General features: G+C 41.3%; 2 protein-coding genes across 2 annotated transcripts in view; both read left to right on the top strand.

The window, feature by feature from the left end:
• Positions 1 to 12,557: 12,557 nt before the first annotated feature.
• tlx1 (T cell leukemia homeobox 1) lies at positions 12,558 to 17,386 on the top strand (the record flags this gene model as incomplete). Its single annotated transcript, XM_079229853.1, has 3 exons — positions 12,558 to 13,029; positions 14,786 to 15,023; positions 17,176 to 17,386. 3 exons carry the CDS (start codon positions 12,558 to 12,560, stop codon positions 17,384 to 17,386), a joined length of 921 nt encoding a protein of 306 aa, XP_079085979.1.
• Positions 17,387 to 24,854: 7,468 nt separating this feature from the next.
• sdhaf4 (succinate dehydrogenase complex assembly factor 4) overlaps positions 24,855 to 25,000 on the top strand; it is a 2,240-nt gene continuing 2,094 nt past the window's right edge. Inside the window, exon 1 of the mRNA XM_079230258.1 lies at positions 24,855 to 24,979. Within this exon, the coding sequence (XP_079086384.1) occupies positions 24,913 to 24,979 (67 nt within the window). The 5' untranslated portion in view covers positions 24,855 to 24,912. The remainder of the gene's footprint in view (positions 24,980 to 25,000) is intronic.

The following is a 25,000-nucleotide window of genomic DNA, read 5'->3' as shown; positions in this document are numbered from 1 at the left end:
TCCCAAATGAATCTACCTGAATCAGAAACAAAATTTCTCGAATCAGAATTTTAAAATAAAACTTTGGGATTTGCATTAATACATATTCAATCGCAAATCGATTTTACTTCCATTAAAATATCTTTTAATTGCAGCGTGGAAAGTCTACTTTCAAGCCAATTATGTTTGATTGCATAATAGAGACACAACATAAATGCTTTAAGGTCCTGGTGGGTTGTTCTGAATTCATCAAGACAACAGTTAAACATGGAGTTTGCTTGAAACTGCAAGTGGAAAGTAGGTGAAATTAGGAATAATGGCAAATGTCTTTTGTAAAAACCTGTTTCAACTAAAGGCTTCGTTCTCTCTGCATGGGGTAGATGAAATAGATAAATTATTTCAGGATTTCTGGTATCTTTATGGAAGTTTTATGGAAGTTGCTCATGTGATGGCGCTCCCATTCTAGGCCGGCATTTAGAGTTCAGTCAGTTTGATGAACGCCAACATGGAACGTCCTTACTGGAAATTCACACAGCAGCCATCTCTAATCCCACATGAGAGATCACAGTGAAAGCACATCTCTTCGTTAAAAAGGTCCATCTTCCACTCTCAAAGATCTCAACGCTGGAGCCAAGCATCAAGCATTCCCGGTTTCCTCCCATCAGCCTCTCAATCTGTTCTCCTCAAGAGGTCAAAGACACTGAACCTGACTGGCTGGAGGCCTTATATGGGAAAGTATAGCAAGCTGTGGGTGAGAGGGTCGGTTACTGGAAGTGCTGGTTTGCGGCAAAAACATAGTTTTTTCGTGAGCTGGTAAATTTTTTGATTTTGGACTGTTTTGCTTCCATAACATGTCTTCTTTCAGACTAGTGGAAAAACAACATCCAACCCACATTATTTAACTACCTTGTCTATTTGTGTCTCTTTACCTTAAATACCTTAAATTCACCAACGGTTACATCAGGTAATGCCTCATTTATATATTTACATTTTAAACATAACATTTCAGAATCTAATACTAAAAACAATTGTCTTAATGTAAGTAAACAGTTGGGGATATTTCATGGTGATATCAATTAGTTGGTGTTTTTTTAAAAAGTGTCTTCAAAAAGTGTGTAAGTTTACAAAACATATCTCCAAAGGCTATTTTCTCGATATGAGTTTTTTCTCAGATTCTGAGCAGGTATTTCCATAACAATACAGTCAACATGAAACTGTTTCCTCTGTAAAAACCTTAAACTCTAATGTGTGAACAAAAAGAGACAAGAATATAGAACCTAATATTCAGATTTATGTTCTGGAAATGTATGCAAATCAGCTAACACTTCATTTGCATATTTATACATAAATTACCAGAAAACTTGTTACAAAAAAATATATTGTCTTAATGTATGTAATCAACTAGGGAAATTCCATGGTGATAGCTATCAGTTAAATTGTTTACCTTATTGATAAACATATCTAAAATCATACATCTCAAGGTCATGTCGTTCATCTTAACATTATTGTAATTAACCTTTTTTTTAACATTACTGCAACTGACCAGATTTGTTTTGAGAGTTTAATACTTTAAACGTCTTTTTTAACAATGATGGTCAAATGATATACAATAATGTTAGGGTATTAAAAAACACCTTGTAAGTTACCTTTAATAAATCTTTTTATTATCTTAGCATCTTTTGGTAGTAGCCTTTTTGTCCGTGACAAAAGGGATAGTCAAATGTGAATCTTTTATTTTCCTAGTTCCGGATTTAACCTCTACTATATATAGATTTACACATGGGCTGAGGTTGGTTGATCTGCTGACAGAGCGGTTCATATATAGGTGTAGCTGGGACCTGCTTCACATTTAAATACTGCAGCAATATACACATTAAAAAAAAATAACTTTCGCCCAGTTTTGAATGACTTTCCCGAAGCTTCTCTGGTCCCCGGTGCATTCGGGACAGTTGTCTGCTTTTGCTTTCTCGTTGACCCACTCTTTCTCTTTCACTCTCTCTGTCTCTTCATTCTCTGACTGGCTTCCATCAATCACACGAAAATGGGATTTTCTGGAAGTCCCTGACATTCGGATGATAAGTGCGCTGATAGGGAGCTGTCAATCACGCGGCAGGAAGGAAAACAGCAGTCCTTCGCCTCGGAGGAGAAGAAGACTGTCACAGTGCCGGTGTTTTCCACATGAGACGGTGGACACGTGGGTAAAAATGTCAAGTGGAAAAGAGAAGGGGAGATAGACAGAGGGAGAGAGGGAGAGAGAGAGAGGGAGAGAGAGAGAGAGCACCCAGTAGACTATACATGGCAGCTTCTTGAAGAGCCCACACACCCAGAGACCTACTGGAATATTTCTAACTGAAGCCAGGTTTCAGTCAACAGGCCTGAATGGTCAAGACCAACATTTGACTTATTTCTAGCTGCCATGCCAGGGCTAAACTTAGAAATAATAAACATGGTACAGCAGCATTAATATAGTTTCAATATGTATTGTGCTAGTTTATTATTCCAACATATTATTAACGATTTGTATGATATCTTACGAAAAGGTTACTTTCCAGCAACACGTGTCAATTTCAACAGGAAACAACTTAGTTAGGTTTTGGCTACAAAAAGACGTGGTTAGGTTGAGGAACAGATCGCTGTTTAGGTTAAAATAACTCTGAAAGTGACGTTACTTTTACAGAAGTGACAAATACATCACACTGCAGCAGTCTGGGTGAAGGCCAGGATTCTAGTTTGACCAGGCCTCCCTGAAATATACCATTTCATTTGTGTAGGTATAGCTCTGAACGCTGTATGAGAACAGCCTGAATGTTCACATCTATTGGTTTAATAATAATAATGAAAAAGTGTAAGCCAAAGGCTCTCTAAGCATGAAAATACTAAATGTTTTTTTATTGCTTTATATCTCGTCTTTGCCTTGGAATATAGGCTGCATTCTGTCAGTGTTAGCAGCGTTGTAGTTAGCTTAGCATGCTAATTAATTTAGCTAATTTTGACGCTGGACAACGTGTGTGGTCTGTATACTTCTTCATTTATGAATATGTGTATAACATTCAATATAATTTTCTGGAAGACCTAGAATTTATTTTGCATTATTTACAACTTACAAGACCGTTTTTGTTGTTAGTTATTTAGAAGGTGCGCGTACCTTTAACGACAGGTTCAAGGTTCATTCAGTCAGGGCTAGCAAGCATTCACACTGACACCTGCCCTATGTTAAAACAACAAGAGGGATGTGTGGGTCGGGCTGTGTTGTTTAAAGCTGCGGTCCACAACCTTTTTTGCGCCACGGACCAGTTTCTTGCAAGACAATATTTTTACGGACCGGCCTTCACGGTGTGGGCGATAAATATGACGTGATGAATATGATGTAATAAAAGGATACGACGGGCATAAAAACTAATATAAAGTGCATAAAAATACAACTCACCATTAGGACGAATTCGTGGGAGCCCTGAGCTGGTTTCTCTCCAAGGAGCCGGTCCCATCTTGGGGTGATGGGAGACAACGACACCCGAAGTGTGCTCTTTATGTCCAGTCTACTCCGTAACTTAGTTTTGGTCGCTGTCCCTGCAGAAAACCCCGCTTCACAAAGATAGGATGTTGGAAATGGAAGCAGGGTGTTCAGTGCTTTTTTGGCGATCTCGGGATATTCCGATTTGATTTGAATCCAGAACATCGGCAGTGTGTGAAATGTACTTTTAAGGCCACCGTCATTTGCAAAATCCAGCAGTTAATCTTCTGCTGGCACGGACAGGCTGGATTCACCGGGTTTGTTCGCCAATGGGTGGCGGATCCATTCTTTTGCAGTTTGTGGGTCTTTTGAGGTTGGGAAGTGCCGCTCAAACTCTACACAAAGACAGGTGATCGTGCACCAGCTGGGAGAATGATGGCTCAGTCTCAGTCTCTTCCAAAATCCCTGACAATGTTTGAAACATGTCAAATGTCCCCCTGTTCACTCGCCGTCCCCAGAATTCAAGTTTGGCTTTGAATGCAGCGACTTTATCAGCCAACTTGAATACAGTTGTCGTTTCCCCCTGAAGTGACAGATTGAGTTCATTGAGCTGGTTGAATATGTTGCATAGGTAAGCAAGTTTTAAGACCCATTCCTTGTCACTGAAATGTGCTGCCAGTGGTGACTCTCCATCAGTTGTCATCAATGTCTCTGCTATGTTCTCAATTCGCCTCGTGACGCTGTTAGCCGAAAGAGGAACCTGTGCTATCTTTTTAACTGCAGCCTTCCTAGAAGTTCACGGCAAATGTCCTTAGCAGCTGGCCGAATCAATTCTTCACCAATAGTAAAATGTTTCTTCGCCTTAGCAATACGGTGGACCATCAGTAATTGCGTCTGTCCTTCTTGTTCACGTTTTTTTTCTTTCAAAAAACTCCAAAGGCTTGTCTTTAAATGCAGGGTGCTTGGTCTCCATGTGCCGAAGCTGTTTTGAAGGCTGCATTGCCTCGTTTGCTAGCCTGTTGCCACATATTATGCAGAGCAGGTTCGGCGAGTGAGAATCGCCTGCAGCAATACACCCGGACTTTAAGTATGACTCCTGATAATGTCTTTTGAACGCAGCTTTGTTTTTCTTGGACGTCGTAGGCTTTTCTTCTTCTTCTGCCTCCTCATTGGGCCTTTTCCCCTTGCCTTTTGTTTTACTCATTTTCGCTAGCTTGTGTGTTCGCTAGCTTGTGTCAAGAGGTTACGTAATGGCGTTACAAGAGGCTCAGATGCACAGACGCATGTATCCGGTCATTTTTCAAATTAAAACATATTTCCGACCTTGATAATAAATATAATATTTTTTTCAATCTTTCTGTGTGGCCCGGTACCAACCAACCCGGCCCGGGGTTTGGGGGTCGCTGGTTCAAGGGGACAGCCCGGTCTCATTACCCAGCGGGTCACCTTTTTGTCAGTACTCTTGGCGTCTGATTCCAGTTTACCAAGACCAGTGGCTGGTGACATTTTTGGGGTGGGGAGCGCAGTTGGGCGGCGCGGTTTAAATAGCACTCAATAACACCGGAAGTGGCACCCCTCATTACACTGGCACCGTCATATGCCTGGCAGATAAGTTTACTTTTCTGCTCACCTGGGAGGATGGCAGCAAGGCGTTCTTTTAATGCCACGGCAATGGTCTCTGCTGTAGCTGAATGCAGAGGGATGAATCAAAGAATCTTTCCTCCACATTAGCAGCATTGATGTAGCGAAGCACAAGCACAAGTTGGGTTTGTGTGCTAATGTCCATGGTCTCATCTGCTTGGATCGATAGAAATTCGCTGCTTTGAACTTCACTTATGGTCTGTTCCCTCACAACAGACATCATACAGTCAAGAAGCTCATTCTGGACTGTTTTGGATGTTCCCTTAAACACAGTCGCACTCGGAGATGCTCTTTCAGTGCACTGTCAAGTGAGGCAACGAAGTCCACCAAGCCACGGAATATCCCTGGGTTATCAGAGCTCTCGCTCTCATCAGGACCATGCAGGGCCAACTCAAATGCATCACAGAACTTCACACAGTCCATTATTCCAAACAGGCTTAGCTTCATGCTGTTAGCTAGATGGCTGCGGCAAGATTCGTGCTTCTTACACTTCTCGGTGAAGTGCTTTAGATCCCTCATCCCCGTTGTAGTCCAGAGTGTTTCAGTCCCAGGACTTTGGAACAACAGACAGGGGAAACAAAAACGCATTACTCACTTAGCATCCAGCTAACCAGCTCCGGTTAGCATATCGGCTCGAGGAGAAGCTCCGGGTGTACGTCCTCAGTGCTTTGCTGCTGAATTTTTTAATCCGGACGTTCGGGTCCCAACTCTTTCAGCCTCTTCTTGTCAACATCTGATTGTCGGATGAAAGGTGTTTCGCGTAGAGATGTCACAGAGTTTTCAGTCGCCATACTAACTTTTGTGCACCCGAAGATTCTCGTTTCATCCGCCAATGAGAAGCTGTCCTTGCCGTAACGCCCCTGAAATGTTTGCTCGTTTCCATAGACTTCCATTTGGCCGGCGCCCCGAGAGGGGAGGGGCTTTCCTCAGTGATGATGAACGGCAATATATTATATTTAGTCACATTTAACTGGTTTTAAGTGGTTGTTGACAGGGGCTTACGGTCTCCCACACACATTTAGCGCGTCAACACGGTATATTTCTTATTTAAATTATTTGGTATATAATGTTTTTTGACAATAAATATAATTTTTTTTTTTACTTCTTTTTTTTTTCATCGCAAAATTTTAAGAGGGACGGCGCCCTAGTGCCCTCTATTGACGCACCGCCACTGACCAAGACACCCTTTAGCATCTGTATGAGACGCACCCGGCTTTCAACTGACTCCAATGTAAACTCATCCACACCATTAGACGGTCAAAGCAAGTGACATACCGTAAAAGTCGGGTTACAAGCCGTTCCTACCTCCGGTCAGTGTCCCTGCTGTAGCAAGCTAGGAGCCGCGCTAGCTAGCACTGCTCCTAGCTCCCCGCTGCTGCAACCGGCCGCTGCTGCTGCTACTGCTGCTACTGCCCGCGTCCCCTCTGCCCAAGTCGGGTGTCGAGCCTGGTCCTGCTACCTTAGGTGGTTTTCGGGGAGCGAGTGGAAGTTAGCGGGGAAGTAACGGAGCGCTAGCAGGATCCCCAGCTGGCTACAGCGGGGAGCTAACGGGGACACTGACCGAAGGTAGTAGCGGCTTGTAACCCGACTTATACAGTAGTTTAAAGAGGCAAAAAGTCTGCTTAGGCAGGAGGTCGGGGTGGAGGGGTTGGGTCAAAGAAACATGGACTTTCAATCAGGAGATCGCTCGTCATGTCCAGTGTCAAACCAAAAGTCAGCGCAATGACGTAACAAATGTAACTACTTTCCATAACGAACATACATATTTTAACCCAAACCACAATGTCTTCCTCAGACTAACCAAGAACCTATACAAGTAATCCTAAAAACTAAGTAAACCTACGTTGGGGGTTTGTTTTGAATAGACACCACGCATGTTACAAACTGTAACTGACACACCATCCCTGACTTATGCTAGAGGGGACCGTTTGTAGTTTATAGCCACTGACCAAGCGTCAGTACTTGACTTGAGAATATCTTATATGTCACACAGCAAATGATAAAGTCATTTGTGAACTGGATGTAGTGAGAATATGTGTTTCAATTTTTTGAGGTTACGAATTGCTCTGTCAATGATTGTTTCACACTTTGATGTCAATGGCAAAGCCCTCAAGAGCCTTTTCCCCCACTTGTCCAAAGCATTTGAAAGTGCTTGAGACAAAATAAGGAGTATTTACCTCCTCACATTTCTCACTGATTTGACACCAAAGGATGGTGAAGTCTGACAACTGCCCACTAATTGCCTGCAAGAGACAACCAAAGCAGCCTGTTCCCCTGACAACATGACCGCGCATGTGTGTGTAGGGGGGTGGGGTGTTTCCTCGAGCTTTGGGGCTCTGTGGAGTCGATACAATGCAGGTTCCCTTCGGTGGCTGCCGTTTTCCTGTGTTACTAAACAAACAGGAAGATCATTCTCTTATCGCCGCGTCTCAGTACCTCAAACTGTTATTTCAGACCTGACGGATAGATACTTTATTAACTTCTGTCAGTCTCAAATACAGCACATCCAACACTCTCATACGCATAAGTCTGGATCATGGCGACGTCCAAAAAAAACATAATGGAAACGGACAAAAAACCAAGATGGCAATGGACAAAAACCAAGATGGCGGCCAGCAAAATACCATGATCGCGACAGCTAAAATGCCGACCAATGGGTGGCATCACGGTGCCGACGTCCACTTCATTTGAACATGCATTTAGCACTGACTGACCAGCTTCTGCTCTGCTCCTGTACACCAGTCAGTCTTATGTCAAAAAGGACTGACTGCTGTCTGTGAGTTGATGTGGCGTTCTTTTTGCGATTTCCTAAAATATTAGATAAGAGTTATGACTTTTAAACACATCATACTTCACCATTTCAGTTTACTGTTGTAGTTTTTATTGGGATGAGTAAACAGCTATTCATTTACACATCAACATACTGTGTAATTCCAGATATATGAAAATCGCCAAATCCTACCTTTATATTTATAGTTTTATCATTCACTCTATTTAAGTATGATAACAGTTGATGCTGTAACTGTGAATCGTTGCATGCCGTTAAGAGACTAGCTAAACGAACAGTGGGAAAGTGCATAGTCCATGATGAAAACCTTTTATTTATGAGACGACTCCACCAAGTCGCCAGACTCTAATTTGGCCAAAGGTTAGCGAAAGCTCACCTTGCATTGAAAGAAAAGCTGATGGAGCCGGCACCAGTGAGTTCCAGGTCAAGGGTCAAGGACTCAGGTAGACCCCACACTGTCCCACCCACACACACTCACAGGCACACACACACACACACATAACAGGGGAAAAGAGACATAACAGGAGCTGCATCACCAGCCTGGTCTCGTTAAGTCAAGTCTTGTGTCATCGCTCGGAATGTTTTGCTTTTCTCGTGTCATTTAACGCGAACAACACATGAAGTTCACCCAGGAAACCGTTGTTTGTGTCACTGTGAAACCACACTTTGGGTTCTTAACCCTGATCTTTTCCTAAACTTAACCAAGTAGCTTTTTTATTTTTTATTCCACCACATTTTTAAAACCGCGACCATGTGATAAGTTGGGGATGAGAACGACGTTGAATGACGCACAAGAAGTTTAAATATTTTGAATCGAGAGGCAAAAATATAATATAATAACTATGTTTTCATCCGTGCACAATCACCTGAAACTAAGAACCTCTGTGTTTTGTTAGTTTACAATGAGTCCTTCATGTCTGCATCGGACGTCCGCCAACAGACAAACAAAACACCAGTGACTTACTGTATCGCACAAGTCAAGTATACGGCCAACATCAAAGATGAAAGAGATGAAAAAGAACTTTGATGATTAACTACGCCAAGAAAGATTGGCGATGGAACCCTGTTGTCTTGAATTTAATATGCTGTATGATGTTGGCATGATTCCATGTGATCTACAATCTACTCAGGTGGCAGTTTATTATACGAGCTGAAACTAACACAGAGCTTACTTTGACTTTGAGACATGAGACTGCAGTTTTCATCCCCGAACCCTTTGCACTAGGAACCTCTTTTGGGTCTTTTAGTTCGGAGTACTTGTTGTTTGTGAGAGATCTGATATTCCGTTTTAGTTGAAAGTGTTTTAAAGTGCCGATCTTTAAGCTACTTTTGGAGATTGTAACTGTAATGCTGACACATACTGTACTATCAGTAAGGGCAGTTGAAATATTACTTCTTAATAAAACACAATAAAGTTTAAGAGCAGCACATATTACAGCCACCGATGACTACAATGTTGAGTCAACACCTCTAGGGAAACACAAACAAATGGATTTATTGCAGGACTGGCAGCTTTCGGTCAGGCTAATAAAATAACTATGTTTGTTGTCCACAGCAATCAGAAAAAAATACATCAGCCGGACACATTTTGAAGCACATTTTGAAAGTAAAATATTTGAGAAGCATGATGTTGAAAAACCTGTAAATGCTGATTTTAGAGAAACCCAAACCGTGTTTGTATCAGGCAGTAGTTTAATTCTGCTGTAAAGTTGGATATTTCATGAACAGGGAGGATCTACTGAGATCTACTCGCTTTTGGAGCGAGCCTCAAGTGGCCATTTTTAGGAACTACAATTTTCTTGGCACTTCTGCATTGTCTTGATTGATTTCTCGGCATTAGATGTTGTGGCTCTATAACATTTTTTTTTTTTAATCCACTGGACCTACATCTGTTTTTTTGAGAATGCGTTGTAGATTTAAATTAAACTCTCTTTTTTCCAGTATCATTTTTATTTCCAGTATCATTTTTATTCCCAGTGTCATTTTTTCCCCTGTAATTAAAATGTTGAACCTCTGGAAGAACATGTGCACAAAATGTGAGCATACAGTGATAGCCAGCAGCCTGCTATAGAGAACATGTTTGAAAGAGGTGGTGACTTTTACATGAAGGTGACGAGGTGTTTTGTCAGACATAAGACGGACATAATATGGAAAACACAAAATACATTTGATGGTGTTGAATTTCTGGGGGTAAATATCCTCACAAGAGAGACTTGAAAAAAGCTGGTAGGGAAGTGAAAAACAGCTTTATGAATTATGAGGACCTCATTTAAGACATGTCCAATCTGTGATGCACAAAAACATTACTTTTTTACCTAAATGTATAAGTGATTACCACTGCATGTAATAATTGTACCCATTTTTTATCGGGATGACGTCATGAATCGCGATGATGTTTTACCAGGACATCCCACCATCCCATAGACTCGTTGCATGCCATCAGACTGATAAATATAGCAATGAGGGCGCCCCAGTTGAGGCTGAGCTCTGATGGGCCGTGGCAGCCTCGGCCACTGGGATCACTCCGGAGGAGAAATCAATACGTGTCTCCTTTTGGAGTGAGGAGGTTTATTTATTTTCCTCCTTTTTTTGTCTTTTTTTACTCCCGCAAACCACCGGGACGCTGCAGCCCTGAGATGAAGATGTCGCTCGATAATGAGTTTAAAAAGTGGCCAGTGTTACAGGGCTGATATAGCCTGTCTGAATACTGCGAAAAGATCCATTCTAGCAAATAATTTAACATTAAGGAATAGCAAAAGTTTATATTGTGTTTTACCACTGCGGTTATGTGCAGTTTCAACGAAATAAATTGAATATTGTGTGTATTGTTTGTGTATTTTAAGAGTAATCTCTGACTGTATTCCATTGTCATCTGATAATAAATAAAACAGCATTAATCCACTATTCGTAATGTCGCCGTGTCTCGGTCCCTGATGGGCATTATTGGTCCAAGTCTGGACGGTAAAGATGCGGATAGGCTGCCGGTGGCATTACCACGTGATGCCGGTCAACTGGCCAATGAGAGGGCTCGAGGCGGATCAAATATTAATGCAGTTATGCCCTCGCGTTAAGTAATTAAGTCCCAGTGGCTTTCAGAGGGAAGGGGAGGAAAATCAATGGGCCACATTGGTTACATGTTTTTCTTTTAATTGTTGTGGAGTTGGTGAACCGGCGGAATAGTCGTTAATAAAGCGCCGTTACGCAGAACGCGCTCGTTATTTATGATATACTATTAAACGCAGTTGCTTCCATTTATTCTGGCGGAATGAACTCCCGCTGCATATATTATTATTAATATTTGTTATGAATGCAAGCTAATGGCAAATAATGACCTACCATTTATCTGTAGTATTAAAATCCCACTTTAACTCAGGGGTTTCCGATACTTTTAGTCCTGGATACAATAAATAAATAAAAATGCATATATATATTTATATTTATATATATATATATATATATATATATATATATATATATATATATATATATATATATATATATTGCAGCAGCAGCAGCTCTGTTCTGTTCCCAGAAACAAATTAGGACGCATCCGCGTTGCAGCCATGTCATCACTCTGAACATGAATTAATAATGACGTCGGCTCCATAACAATAAACGAGTCGCTCGCATCACATCAATCATCTTCCGGTGATTTATACCGTAGGATGGGGTCAATTTATTAGGGTCCGCGAAATTCTGCAGAATGGATCGAAACAAACAAAAAAAGACTTTTAGATTTGAAATGATAAACTATGGAGTGTTTTGCTTGAGACGGTCTTTATTTGCTTCGGCTGAATTATGATAATGACGTCATCTGAACGAATGCCTTATCAGAGCGATATTTTATTATATTTAATTTATTTATTTTCATTTAATCTTTATTTTATTTTCAATGTATTCCTTATTATTATTATTATTATTATTTTGTTATTTACATTTTATTATTATAGAGAATCATGAATGTAAACACTGTGCATCTGAATGACCGAATATAATGCAAAAATAAATATTGGATTTTACTCTGTGACTTACATCCAACATCAAAGACTACATTGTTTGATTGTGATTCATTCACAACAATGTACACAAAAAAGAGGAAATAAATGGTCGCAAAAATGTATACAATATTGTCAATGGGACGAAAAGCTCTGTTTGGATAATTTAATAAAATGTTGTCAAAGAGCGGATGGGAGCGCTCGTTTTATTCAAGGTTCCAGCTGAACTAAAGCTGGAGAATAAAATAAAGTCCCGTTGACATTAGCGCGTGAGTGTGTGTGAATGAGATGATACTTATTATTGATCTGGTCCAGCTGTTAATCACTGTTTTATGAACTGTGCCGTAGAGCTCACACTCTTTAGCCAATCCGGTTCCAGGGCCTAAAAATTGGGTCTTAATCTCGCGCTGTCTATTTGGCACTTTGATTGATGTCCTCGCGCGGTAGAAGAGGGAGTGTGTGTGTGCGCGTGTGTATGTGTGTGTGTGTCGGGGGCGGAGGACAAACAGTCCAGCCTCGCGCTCCTGCCTTCAGACGCACACACGCGCGCCCGCACTCCGCACAGATAACGTCCGCAGCGCGAGCGGAAGGAGCCCCAGTCCGCGCAGCAGAGTCCCGGGGAGCGGCGCGCGGAGCGACCCTCTGTCCCTCGCGCCGGCGCTGGGGGGGCGGGGTGGGGGTGGGGGGCGGCTCGCGGAAGGCCATGGACCACCTAGGGGTGCTGGGGGCGCATCTGCAGCAGCACGCGCACGTGGAGCCCATCAGCTTCGGCATCGACCAGATCCTCAGCAACGTGGAGCAGAGCTGCATGATGGGCGCGAGGATGCACGAGCCAGACTACGGGCACGCGGCCTACAGCTGCGGCGCGAGCGGCGGCGGCAACGGCGGCGGGAACGGCGGCGGCGGCGGCGGCTACACGTACGGCAACGCCGGATACAACGGCACCGGCGGCTCGTGCGGGATGGCCGCGCTCGGCGGGGCTTATCACATGAACATGGGCGTAAACGCGAACGGGACTAACGTGAGCTCCGCCGGGGTCATCCGCGTGCCCGCGCACCGGCCGCTGAGCTGCGGGAGCTCCTGCGGGCCGCCGGGCAGCGGGAGCGCCAACATGAGCGCGCTCACGTTCCCCTGGATGGAGAGCAACCGGCGCTACACCAAAGACCGGTTCACAGGTAATGGCATATTATATTATGGGATGTGATGTATTTCAATGTTAGTCCAATAAATACTGTAATAAAATACAATACAATAAAGTGACATATAATACATGTATATATATATATATATATATATATATATATATATATATATATATATATATATATATATATATATATATATATATACTCTAATATAATGTTATATATTGGATTATTTAAAAGACAAAACAATATGTGTTGAAAATGCAACTGAAGCCTCTTTTTTGATATAAATCATCTTTAGCAAAGCCGATATTACTAATGACCTTATTATAATTAAATTATAGCCCATAATAAATGTGTGTGTGTGTATGTGCATGTCGTTAGGGAATCAGTGATTAATGACTCAATACAAGTTATTATTATAGTCATTATAAGACTCACACATGTTCTATACATCAAAATGTGGGGGAGCTCGTGACACGTTGCACAATCTCTATTTATGTTTTTCCTAAAAATAATAAGTTGAAAAAAACAACGGAAAAACGTTATTTGCTAAATTGTTTTAGTTTTTTTCTCGATGGCTAAGTGTATTGTTTATTTCATCTTTATTTATTATTCAGTACAAACAAAAACTCACCTTTATTAAGAAACTCCACATAAACCAAATCGCTATTGATGCTTTTAATTTGGTGGAAATGGTTATGTTTAAAGTCATTAAACTCAATGAATAGAATGAGTTCAATATGATTTAATGAGTGAGGGAACATGTAATGACACCATATTCCTGCTTATCTTTTCAAGCAGCACGATATTCAATACAGTGCTGCTTGTATTGAGATATTTGAGACTGAACTCTATCTTGAGTATTATTGTTATTGCTAATTTAACGTATAGACTTCCAGTATTCTTTAAGGGATCTGATATTTAATACATATTATGTATTGTCCTGACCTCATAAGCCATTATATCATGTGAAGCTGATCCAATATAAAATGTAAGCCTTTATGATTGTCTGACTTTATGTCCTAATAATCAAAGCATCAATTATTCTGATCAATTATTTCATCAAAGATTCACATGTATGCAGAAACAGGTTCATGTGTCTCTGGTTATGTTGTGGGTCGTTTTGATTATGGGTGTAATAAATAATGTTATGGTCAAATAAATACATATAATAATAATGTAATTAAATGCTATGATAACTTAGAAAAAATATATTAAATGACTACATTGAATTTGAAAATATAAATTGTTGTAAATTAAATTACAGGACAAATAGAACGTTCTGTAAACATTATTTAACACAAAGTCTGTCAGCGCTCTCTCACTTTCAAGTTGACCTAAATACCCTGTTTGACCCGTCCTGTCCCGTCTTTACTGACCTGTCCTGTTCTGAATGTTACTGTTCTGACAATACCTTTCCTTTCCCCTAATATCCTCCTGTCCTCTTCCGTCCTTTCCTTTCCTTTCCTGTCCTCTCCTGTCAATTCCTTTCCTTTTCTTTTACTTTACTCTCTCCTCTCTCCTCTATCCTGTAATTTCCTGTCCTGACCTGACTTGATCCATCTTGCACTCTCCTCTCCTCCCCGTCCTGACTTGTCCTCGCCTCCCTGTCCTCCCTGTCCTGTCCTGACTTCTCCTCTCCCATCCCCTCCTCTCTCCTCTCTCCTCTCTCCTCTCTCCTCCCTGTCCTGTCCCATCCTCTCCTCTCTCTCGTCCTGTCCTGACTTGTCCTGTCCTCCCTGTCCCGTCCTGACTTGTCCTCTCCTCTCTCGTCCCCGCCCAGTGTCCCTCTCCCCCCTGACGGTGACGCGTCGCGTGGGTCACCCCTACCAGAACCGGACGCCCCCGAAGAAGAAGAAGCCCCGGACGTCCTTCACGCGGCTGCAGATCTGCGAGCTGGAGAAGCGCTTCCACCGGCAGAAGTACCTGGCGTCGGCGGAGCGGGCCGCGCTCGCCAAGGCGCTGAAGATGACCGACGCCCAGGTCAAGACCTGGTTCCAGAACAGACGCACCAAATGGAGGTGAAGTCCCTTTTACATTGATCCATGCATTGGCCCTGCCTTCTGGAGGCCCTATAGGCTCCTACAGGGGCCCTCTTGTGGGCTGCAGGAGGCCCCTTCAGTCCCATAAGACTGGTTTCATAAGTCCCTTCCCTCATGGTTTCCTGACATGCTCTTATCTCACAGTTTAACACACTTTCACTCTAGGTCTTAACACAAATATTCACTTTGCTGCCACTTTATTAGACACCAGTCTAATGAAACCGCCCTGTTGATCCTGATTGGTGCGGCTCCTTATGTTCATGTTAAACTGTTATGAGTCCACCCTCACTGATATACATAAATACTAGAAGCAGCTGCTTTGTTGCAGCAGAGTTGACTGCATGAGTTTCAGCAACAGGCTGAATGCTGACTAAAGAATTCTTCAAATGGATATTTTCTGACGGTTATGAGGAGATGCTCTGCAGGAGAATGCAGTAAATACGTGTCAGTGAGAGGAATAGAAGCTCACACAGCTCTTGTTTCGGTGAGGCAGTAATAACCGTGCTGCTGTTTTTGTTTTTTAAAGGAGGAAAACTTGTTCACATAACTTCTATTTTCTGTAAATCATTTGTCAAAAAGTAATGTGCTGGAAGCAACAATTCAATGTGTTTTACTCATTTTGAGATTCAGGCTCATTTTGCTTCCATAACGTGTCTTCTCTCAGACTAGTGGAAGGAAAACATCCAGAATAGACATGTGGCTGTTTATTTGTGTATTTGTGTTTGAAGATTTATCCAAAACTCACCAATAGTTACTATTGGTACCTCATTTGCATATTTTATTATATTTCAGATAACTTGTAATTCAAAAAAAGAATTGTCTAAATGTGAATAATGAACTGGGGAAGTTTCATGGTGATAATTATTCGTTTATTCCCTGAAGAGCTTTCAAAATGTTTGTCCTTTGACAAAACATATCTTAAAAAGCTGTTTTCTCCAAATATGTTTTCTCTCAAAAATAATTCCAAACTTGTCAAACAAGAAATAATTGTCTCAAGCTAAGGATGTCTCATGGTGATATCTGTTATTAATGTGTTGACCTGCAGTGTTTCCCTTATAATCATGAATGATTCAGCATATCTAATAGATATATAATAGAAATCTTTTTTAAAGTGCAAATTTACATTCTAGTATAGTAAAAATAAAAGGCAATTATAAACGAGTCATGCTTTTAAAAAAAAAGGGCAATTTGACTTCATTTTCAATCGTTAAGAATAAACCATATATAAAACCATATAATAAAAAAGATATATTTTTATTTTGAGCACATAAACACACCCAGGGTACTGAATATGTATTTATGGAAATGTTACTACAAACAGTAGATTTTACATTTTTTAAGAAATAATCTGAGAAATTGAGTGACTGATTTTGAGAATATTTCAGTATTTATTCTCCGTATTCTTGAATTGATATTCATTTATATCGGTGTCATAGGTCCCGCCCCAGTGCACGCACACACACACACACACACACACACACACACACACACACACACACACACACACACACACACACACACACTCATCATGTCACATGATCAGATGGAGACTTGAAATTGTCAACATGAACATTTACCCATCATTATTGAATATCTAAATATGACACAACATTATTATTATTTTTCATATTTTACTTTATTTATTTTACAGTTATTATATAGTTTATGTAAAAAAATAATTTGGTTGTAGATTGATTATTTAACAAAAAAAGAATGGACATGTTTTCCTTTTTCAGGGAATATACAGGAAATGGTTCATTAATATTGATATAATTGTGTTTATTTCAGAGTGTTGTGTTTTAGCACAAACAAATATTACAATTATGAAATGTTGAATTTTCACAGTTATGATTTCGAAACAACACTAGTTACTCTTTTTTTTTAAACTTTGCCTGTCTTTCAATCTTATTTATTTATTAATGAAGCTTTGGGAATTATAATAATTAAATTCACAGATTATGAAAATCATTGAATCTGTCGAACTGAAATATAATAATCGGCTAATCGGTTTGTTTAAAACCAAAACATAAGAACACTAGATTTAACAGTGAGTTCAAAACATAGACTATAAGATTGTTATACTATTCTTCTTATAATTTCTTATATGTATTATATGTGTCGCTGTGCGCAGGCGCCAGACGGCGGAGGAGCGCGAGGCGGAGCGGCAGCAGGCCAACCGGATCCTCATGCAGCTGCAGCAGGAGGCCTTCCAGAAGACCATCAACCAGCCGCTGAGCCCGGACCCGCTGTGCCTGCAGAACAGCTCGCTGTTCGCTCTGCAGAACCTGCAGCCGTGGACCGAGAGCACCGGCAAGATGAGCAGCGTGTCGGCCTGCGAGTAGAGCCGCGCGCACGCAGCTCCAGACCCGGGCGGCATGCGCCGGGACCCGGCAGAGACACGCGCCGCGCAGGGGTCCTGGCTATCGGTCATCTTTCTGCTCTTCTTCCACGGACACTGGTGCTGCAGCTATACGGGGTCCAGCAGCGCCCCCCATCTAATGGGGTCCACGGTCTGGTCTGGATCCCCTGAGACGGCTTCAGCCCTGCAGAATGACATTTTTTTGGAAATATTTCGGAGCTGAACAATATACTCCAGAAAAGAAAAATGAAAAAAAAAAAATCCACGAGAGGACCAGGACAGACTGGCATCAGTGAGTTGTTGTATCATAGTTTACCTATAAGGGACTTGATGTTTCATAAGCAGCATATTTTCATATTTGTGTGTACATCACAGTCTGTGTTTATCCACCATGATAGTGGACTTTTTGTTTGTTTTTTACTCAACTGCAAAATAACAGAGCACTTGTTTTAGCACCTTTGTCTATGAATTAATAATCTAACATAAAAGTAAAAAGAACTCCATGTGATGATTTACAGCAACAGACTATTTTACTCTTTTTTTTAATAGAATTTAGGAAGAAATGGGCCACAAGCCTCAGATTAAAAGACACATTATATTTAATGGCACATTTGACCACAGTTTAATACATTTCACATTCCTATGAACTTATTTTTTTACAAACTGTATTTTCTTATGTTGAGTGGAAGCAGATCTCAGACCTGGGAGCTGAGACCAAACACAAGCAATGCTTCAAACTATTGTATTCATGTGACAATGTTATATTTTCGACACTGACATTTATTTAGTTCTCCCCTAAATTCAAAGTCTAACCAGCATTTTCAGCCATATGTTACTTACTGAGGACTTTTGTGGAAATATCTTCTTCTTTGTTTTTTAATCAAATGTTTATTTCTATGCCACATATAGATAGTGTCACTCTTGAGTAAACCTAAATGCAAAAAAATAGTTCCTTGTTCCCACTGTAAATGTTTCACTCACTGATGCTTTGCTATGTTGTCGATCATCCGGCACAAAACACAACTATAAATGTGACACATTACACATATCCTAAAATAATGACAACAACCAGATGCGTCCAGTCTTGCAGTTCCAAACCAAGGCAGCTTTGTATTCATATTTAGAGAATAATAGAGTAAAACAGCCATTGGTGAGAACAACCGGGAGGCAAACCAACACAACACACACACAACATCAAGGCTGGTTGACTGTTCCTACATTTACAACTTTAATTGGAAATGTGGGAATATGCAGTAAAGTACCATAGTGACTGGCTTGATAAGAAAACCTGTAATAGTAAATAATTATCATGCTTAAAAGAAAAGTGTGTAGCATTTCAGGATTTTTTTTGTCAGAAATGGAATAAAATAATACATTAAGATTATAATAAGTAAAGATTATTATAATAAGATTTTAATTAAGATATAAACAGTGATTTTCGTTACCTTTATAATTTGTCGTCTATATCTATAGCTAGTTTCAGTCAGTGGCAATTTACAACCTCATCATTGGCGCCAAATCCCACACATGATCCCTTTAAAACTCTTTATATAGCACAACAACATACTAGAATCACTTTAGTGTAACTTGTGTTCAAAGAACAAATAATTCGATTGCAACACAAAACATATCTTTTTATAGTGAAAACCCTTCACCTGGTCTCACTCCCAGGGCGTCAAATACCAACTGCATCATTATTAGTTGCTCAGAGGAACTGATAAGGTTGAGAAGTCCTCTAAGGTTGGGTGAAACAACCAAACACAGGACTTTCACCCAGGAGACCTCTTTTCATGTCCCATGTGAAACCAGAAGCTGAGTTGTTTTTACTGCTAACATACGTGATGTTATATTCATGAGGTGCCACGCCACTGAGTCGCACAACGTTACGTACAGCTCACGTAACAATCGTATTATTTTAAGACATACCTTGAATTTTGTTTTCTAACCATAAGTGGTTTTGTTGCCTCAACCCAATGCCATTGTTTTTACAACGTGTGCACAACATTAACGACCCGTGAAACATATGCGTCAAGCTTTGACGCAAAGAGAGGTTTCTGCAGAAAACTATGATTGATATGAGACCATGTTGCTCTTTAGTGAAGAACAAACAAACTGTCAAATAAAATGAACGTGAATTCATAAGGTCCTCCTGCATAAATAAAGGATAAAGAAATAGCGACATTGTGTGAGTCTGTTCTTTCTTATGTGATAATTCTGTAGTCAAGTGTGAGCAAATTCACGATTATCCCGATGATAGAAATCCACCACCATCAACTCTGTTGATAGGATCCTGTATTGTACCATCATATCCTCACCTTTTAAGATGAAATAATGTTGGCGTAGTACGTTTCTGGAAACCACCACAGCATAGCGTAACAAGGTAGCGTAACAAGGTAGCGTAACAAGGTAGCGTAACAGGGCAGTGTAACAAAGTATGTAACAAGGCAGCGTATCAAGGCAGCGTAACAAGGCAGCGTAACAAGGTAGCGTAACAAGGTAGCGTAATAAGATAGCGTAAAAAGTTAGCATATCAAGGCAACGTAACAACGTAGCGTAACAAGGCAGCGTAACAAGGCAGCGCAACAAGGCAGCGTAACAAGGTAGCGTAACAAGGTAGCGTAATAAGATAGCGTAAAAAGTTAGCGTATCAAGGCAACGTAACAACATAGCGTAACAAGGCAGCGTAACAAGGCAGCGAAACAAGTTAGCGTAACAACATAGCGTAACAACATAGCGTAACAACATAGCGTAACAGCATAGCGCAACAAGGTAGCGCAACAAAGTAGCGTAACAAGGTAGTGTAACAAGGTAGCGTAACAAGGTAGCGTAACAAGGTAGCGCAACAATTTAGCGTAACAGCATAGCGTAACAGCATAGCGTAACAAGGTAGCGTAACAAAGTAGCGTAGCAAGGTAGTGTAACAAGGTAGTGTAACAAGGTAGCGTAACAAGGTAGCGTAACAAGGTAGCGTAACAATTTAGCGTAACAGCATAGCGCAACAAGGTAGCGTAACAAGGTAGCATAACAAGGTAGCGTAACAAGGTAGCGTAGCAAGGTAGCGTAACAAGGTAGCGTAACATGGCAGCGTAACAAGGCAACGTAACAAGGCAGTGTAACAAGGTAGCATAACAAGGTAGCGTAACAAGTTAGCGCAACAGCATAGCGTAACAAGGTAACGTAACAGGGCAGCGTAACAAGGCAGCGTAACAAGGCAGCGTAACAAGGTAGCGTAACAAGGCAGCGTAACAAGGCAGCGTAACAAGGTAGCGTAACAAGGCAGCGTAACAAGGCAGCGTAACAAGGCAGCGTAACAAGGTAGCGTAACAGGGCAGCGTAACAAAGCAGCGTAGCAAGGTAGCGTAACAAGGTAGCGTAATAAGGTAGCGTAACAAGTTAGCGTAACAAGGCAACGTAACAACGTAGCGTAACAAGGCAGCGTAGCAAGGCAGCGTAACAACATAGCGTAACAACATAGCGTAACAACATAGCGTAACAACATAGCGTAGCAACATAGCGTAACAGCATAGCGTAGCAGCGTAGCGTAACAGCGTAGCGTAACAGCGTAGCGTAACAAGGTAGCGTAACAAGGTAGCGCAACAAGGTAGCGTAACAAGGTAGCGTAACAATTTAGCGTAACAGCATAGCGTAACAAGGTAGCGTAACAAGGTAGCATAACAAGGTAGCAAAACAAGGTAGCATAACAAGGTAGCGTAACAGCATAGCGTGACAGAATAGCATAACAAGGTAGCGTAACAAGGTAGCGTAACAAGGCAGCGTAACAAGGCAGCGTAACAAGGCAGCGTAACAAGGTAGCGTAACAAGGTAGCGTAACAAGATAGCGTAACAAGGCAGTGTAACAAGGCAGATAAACAAGGCAGCGTAACAAGGCAGCGTAACAAGGTAGCGTAACAAGGTAGCGTAACAAGGTAGCGTAACAAAATAGCGTAACAACATAGCGTAACAGCATATTATAACAAGGTAGCGTATCAAGGTAGCGTAACAAGGTAGCGTAACAAGGTAGCGTAGCAAGTCAGTGTAACAAGGTAGCGTAACAAGGTAGCGTAACAAGGTAGCATAACAAGGCAGCGTAACAAGGCAGCGTAGCAAGTCAGTGTAACAAGGTAGCGTAACAAGGTAGCGTAACAAGGTAGCGTAACAAGGTAGCGTAACAAGGTAGCGTAACAAGGTAGCGCAACAGCATAGCATAACAAAGTAGCGTAGCAAGGTAGCGCAACAAGGTAGCGTAACAAGGTAGCGTAGCAAGGTAGCGTAACAAGGTAGCGTAACAAGGTAGCGTAAAAAGGTAGTGTAACAAGTTAGCGTAACAAGGCAACGTAACAACATAGCGTAACAAGGCAGCGTAACAAGGCAGCGTAACAAGGCAGCGTAACAAGATGGCGTAACAACATAGCGTAACAACATAGCGCAACAGCATAGCGTAACAAGGTAGCGTAACAGCATAGCATAACAAAGTAGCGTAACAAGGTAGCGTAACAAGGTAGCGTAACAAGGTAGCGTAACAGCATAGCGTAACAGCATAGCGTAACAGCATAGCGTAACAAGGCAGCGTAACAAGGCAGCGTAACAGCGTAGCGTAACAAGGTAGCGTAACAAGGTAGCGTAACAGCATAGCGTAACAAGGCAGCGTAACAAGGTAGCGTAACAAGGTAGCATCACAAGGTAGCATAACAAGGTAGCATAACAAGATTGCGTAACAGCATAGCGTGACAGAATAGCGTAACAAGGTAGCATAGCAAGGTAGCGTAACAAGGTAGCGTAACAAGGTAGCGTAACAAGGTAGCGTAACAAGGTAGCGTAACAAGGCAGCGTAACAAGTTAGCGCAACAAGTTAGCGTAACAAGGTAGCGTCACAAGGTAGCGTCACAAGGTAGCGTCACAACGTAGCGTGACAACGTAGCGTGACAACGTAGCGTGACAACGTAGCGTGACAACGCCATAGCAGACTTTCTCATGAAACGTTACATGACAGACGTAAAGTTTATACTAAACAGTGGAGTCCGACGACCACTTCCACCCTCATTAGAGTTTCTCAATTGTTAAACTCATTATTATTCCACGTAACTTTCAATATCCTTTGCTCTATATAATACATCCCTTGCTCTGACAGAATGCACAAACATCCACATTCTACGTATCCTTGGTTTTCGGAAACGTATAATGCCACATTATCTCCTGGCGACCCGGCTGTAAAACGCCTTTAATGCATCTCTCATGTTTGGTCGTGTTGAAGTGAACCAACTTCGATTTTTAGGCTCCCTTTACAAATGCTCTAAAAATGTATGTTATAAAAATTCCCATACGACGTTAATGTGAACGTGAATCCAACTTTTTTGAGTAATCTAACCAGCCCATCCATCACAAACTGGTCTCCGGATGGCTGAAAAAGTGGCATTTTGAAGTGCAAAAGCGCTGTGGGGCGGATGACAAGAAACAGGTCATTCTGCAGGAGTCAGGGTTTGTGCACAGAGTGTGGGGACCGCTAGGGAAATCTCATGAATATGTTTTAGTTTAGAATATGAAGACGTTTTTTGTAGCACTTTTTTTTTAAGAATACTGTAAATAACATATTCTCATGTTTCTTTTGTTCCTTTCTTACTCAGACATCGCCGTCATACAAACGTGTATACTTTGATGATCTATAAACATTCTCTGATAATAAAAAAATATAGAAATGTATTTTTTTGCCAAAAATTGTTTGAGTGAGTTTTGGAGTTGGCAGTGCATGCTGAGCCAGCTGTTTGTGCATGTGTGTGTGTGTGTGTGTGTGTGTGTGTGTGTGTGTGTGTGTGTGTGTGTGTGTGTGTGTGTGTGTGGCTGTGTGTGTGTGGCTGTGTGACATGACATTCTCCAGGAGAATTCTCTTGCTTTCTAAAAGGTTGAAGAAGAATGTAAAGGAGAATTTCATCATCCACTCAGAAATATCTGGTCTAAGCTGCTGCAGTTGAGCTGAAACCTGAGAAAAAGTGCTCACTCACCAGAGCTGATAAAGATGAAGCAAGTTGAGAAAAATATAAACCACTCTGCATGGCACATATTTTTCGTAGTAGTTTCCCTCTTTATTTGACACAAAGACAAAAACTGTTCATGATCGGGTTTTTGGACTATCCTGTTTATCTTTTTCTTTTTATTAAAATACACTTGCCACTTTGATCATTTTAATATTTTTCTATTTGTAAATTTTTTTTAAATTGTGCCTCACTGTGGTTTAGTTTATTGTAATGCAGCTTTCACTAAGGCAGAATCCTTGTATGTGTAACGAACTTGGCAATAAACAGTTATGATTCTGATCCTGATAATCCTTGTCATTTTTACTGACGACAAGCTCTTACACGAAAGAGCCGCTATTTTGCATTATTCATTATTCATATTGATAGGAATTGTTTTCTACAATCCATTTCAACGTCCCTGTTTGTTAATTTGTGTAGGCCGCTGTTTCTTTAGCGCTCTCATTTTAGTGTGGAGCCTCAGATTGGATTTATGAGCACACACCCGAAGTCAACTGCAGCTCCTGCGTAAACCTCAACTCTTAATGCTCCTCTCATTTCTTATTCATTTCACACCCGTTAATATGGAAACAAATCTGTATTGTAACAGCACAGCTAATTTGATGAGCTCTCTGAGGCTACGAGCAGCGAACGTCATTCCAGTTCCGACACGTTTGCCACCAAATAAGTAATTAGGTAGCTGACCAGTCTGCCAGGATATTCCATCCATCCAGATATAATATATAATGTGATCATCAGTGAGCTTTGGAGCTGCTGATAGGTGTAAACAGAGTTTGCTTGCTGTTTCCAGTCTTTATGCTAAGCTAGGCTAACCACACCCTGACTCCAGCTCCACAGCTTACACAGACATGAGGTTGATATGCAAACCTTAGCTCTGATCCTCTCATGGGGTGCTTTTCAGCTTTTCAGTGACATAACATGGTGTGTTCTGGGATTTATAACTTTATGAGTGAGACGCGCTTTACCCCCCTCACACAATAGTGGGCTGAAGGAGATCCTAAATCACATCAAACAACTTACATAGTTTTGATTTGCACACACAGACACCAGTGGGCTAAATCCTTTGCCACGAACTGGAAGCCATGTATTGAATATCTGAATACGGCCACCATTTGGAAATCGATAACCTGATCCAAGTCATTAAGCAAATTGGAGTAAAAGCATCAATCAGGTTTGGTGTGCAACCATAACTGTCTTTTTTCATTTCTCAAAATAGTTTACTATAATCGTACATGCAGAGTTTCTAAATATGAAGCTATGTTGATGAAGTTCTGTCAGTAAAGCTTAAAAAAGCATATAAACATCACCAAAATGATCCCACTGTTTCTAGAGATATGTCTCCCCCTGCTGGCGCCGAACAGACATTACATCCACCGACATGTTCCGTCGCGAGGTGATGATGACGCGTTGCGCGACACACTCCAACAACAACAGAGGCTGGTTGTGTAAGCGACCGAGGAGACAGCAGGAAAAACGTTCAGACATGTCTCTTCTCCGGCTATGCAGACATGTGCTGTCCAGGAGTTCAGCCGCGGAGTCCGTCTTTACAGGTCAGTGTGCGTGCGTGTGTG

This window comes from Taurulus bubalis (genome assembly GCF_910589615.1).
Source record: "Taurulus bubalis genome assembly, chromosome: 14".
Classification (NCBI taxonomy): Eukaryota; Metazoa; Chordata; class Actinopteri; order Perciformes; family Cottidae; genus Taurulus; species Taurulus bubalis.
The sequence above is the reverse complement of the archived record's forward strand: the minus strand, read 5'-3'. Positions and strand labels throughout refer to the sequence as shown.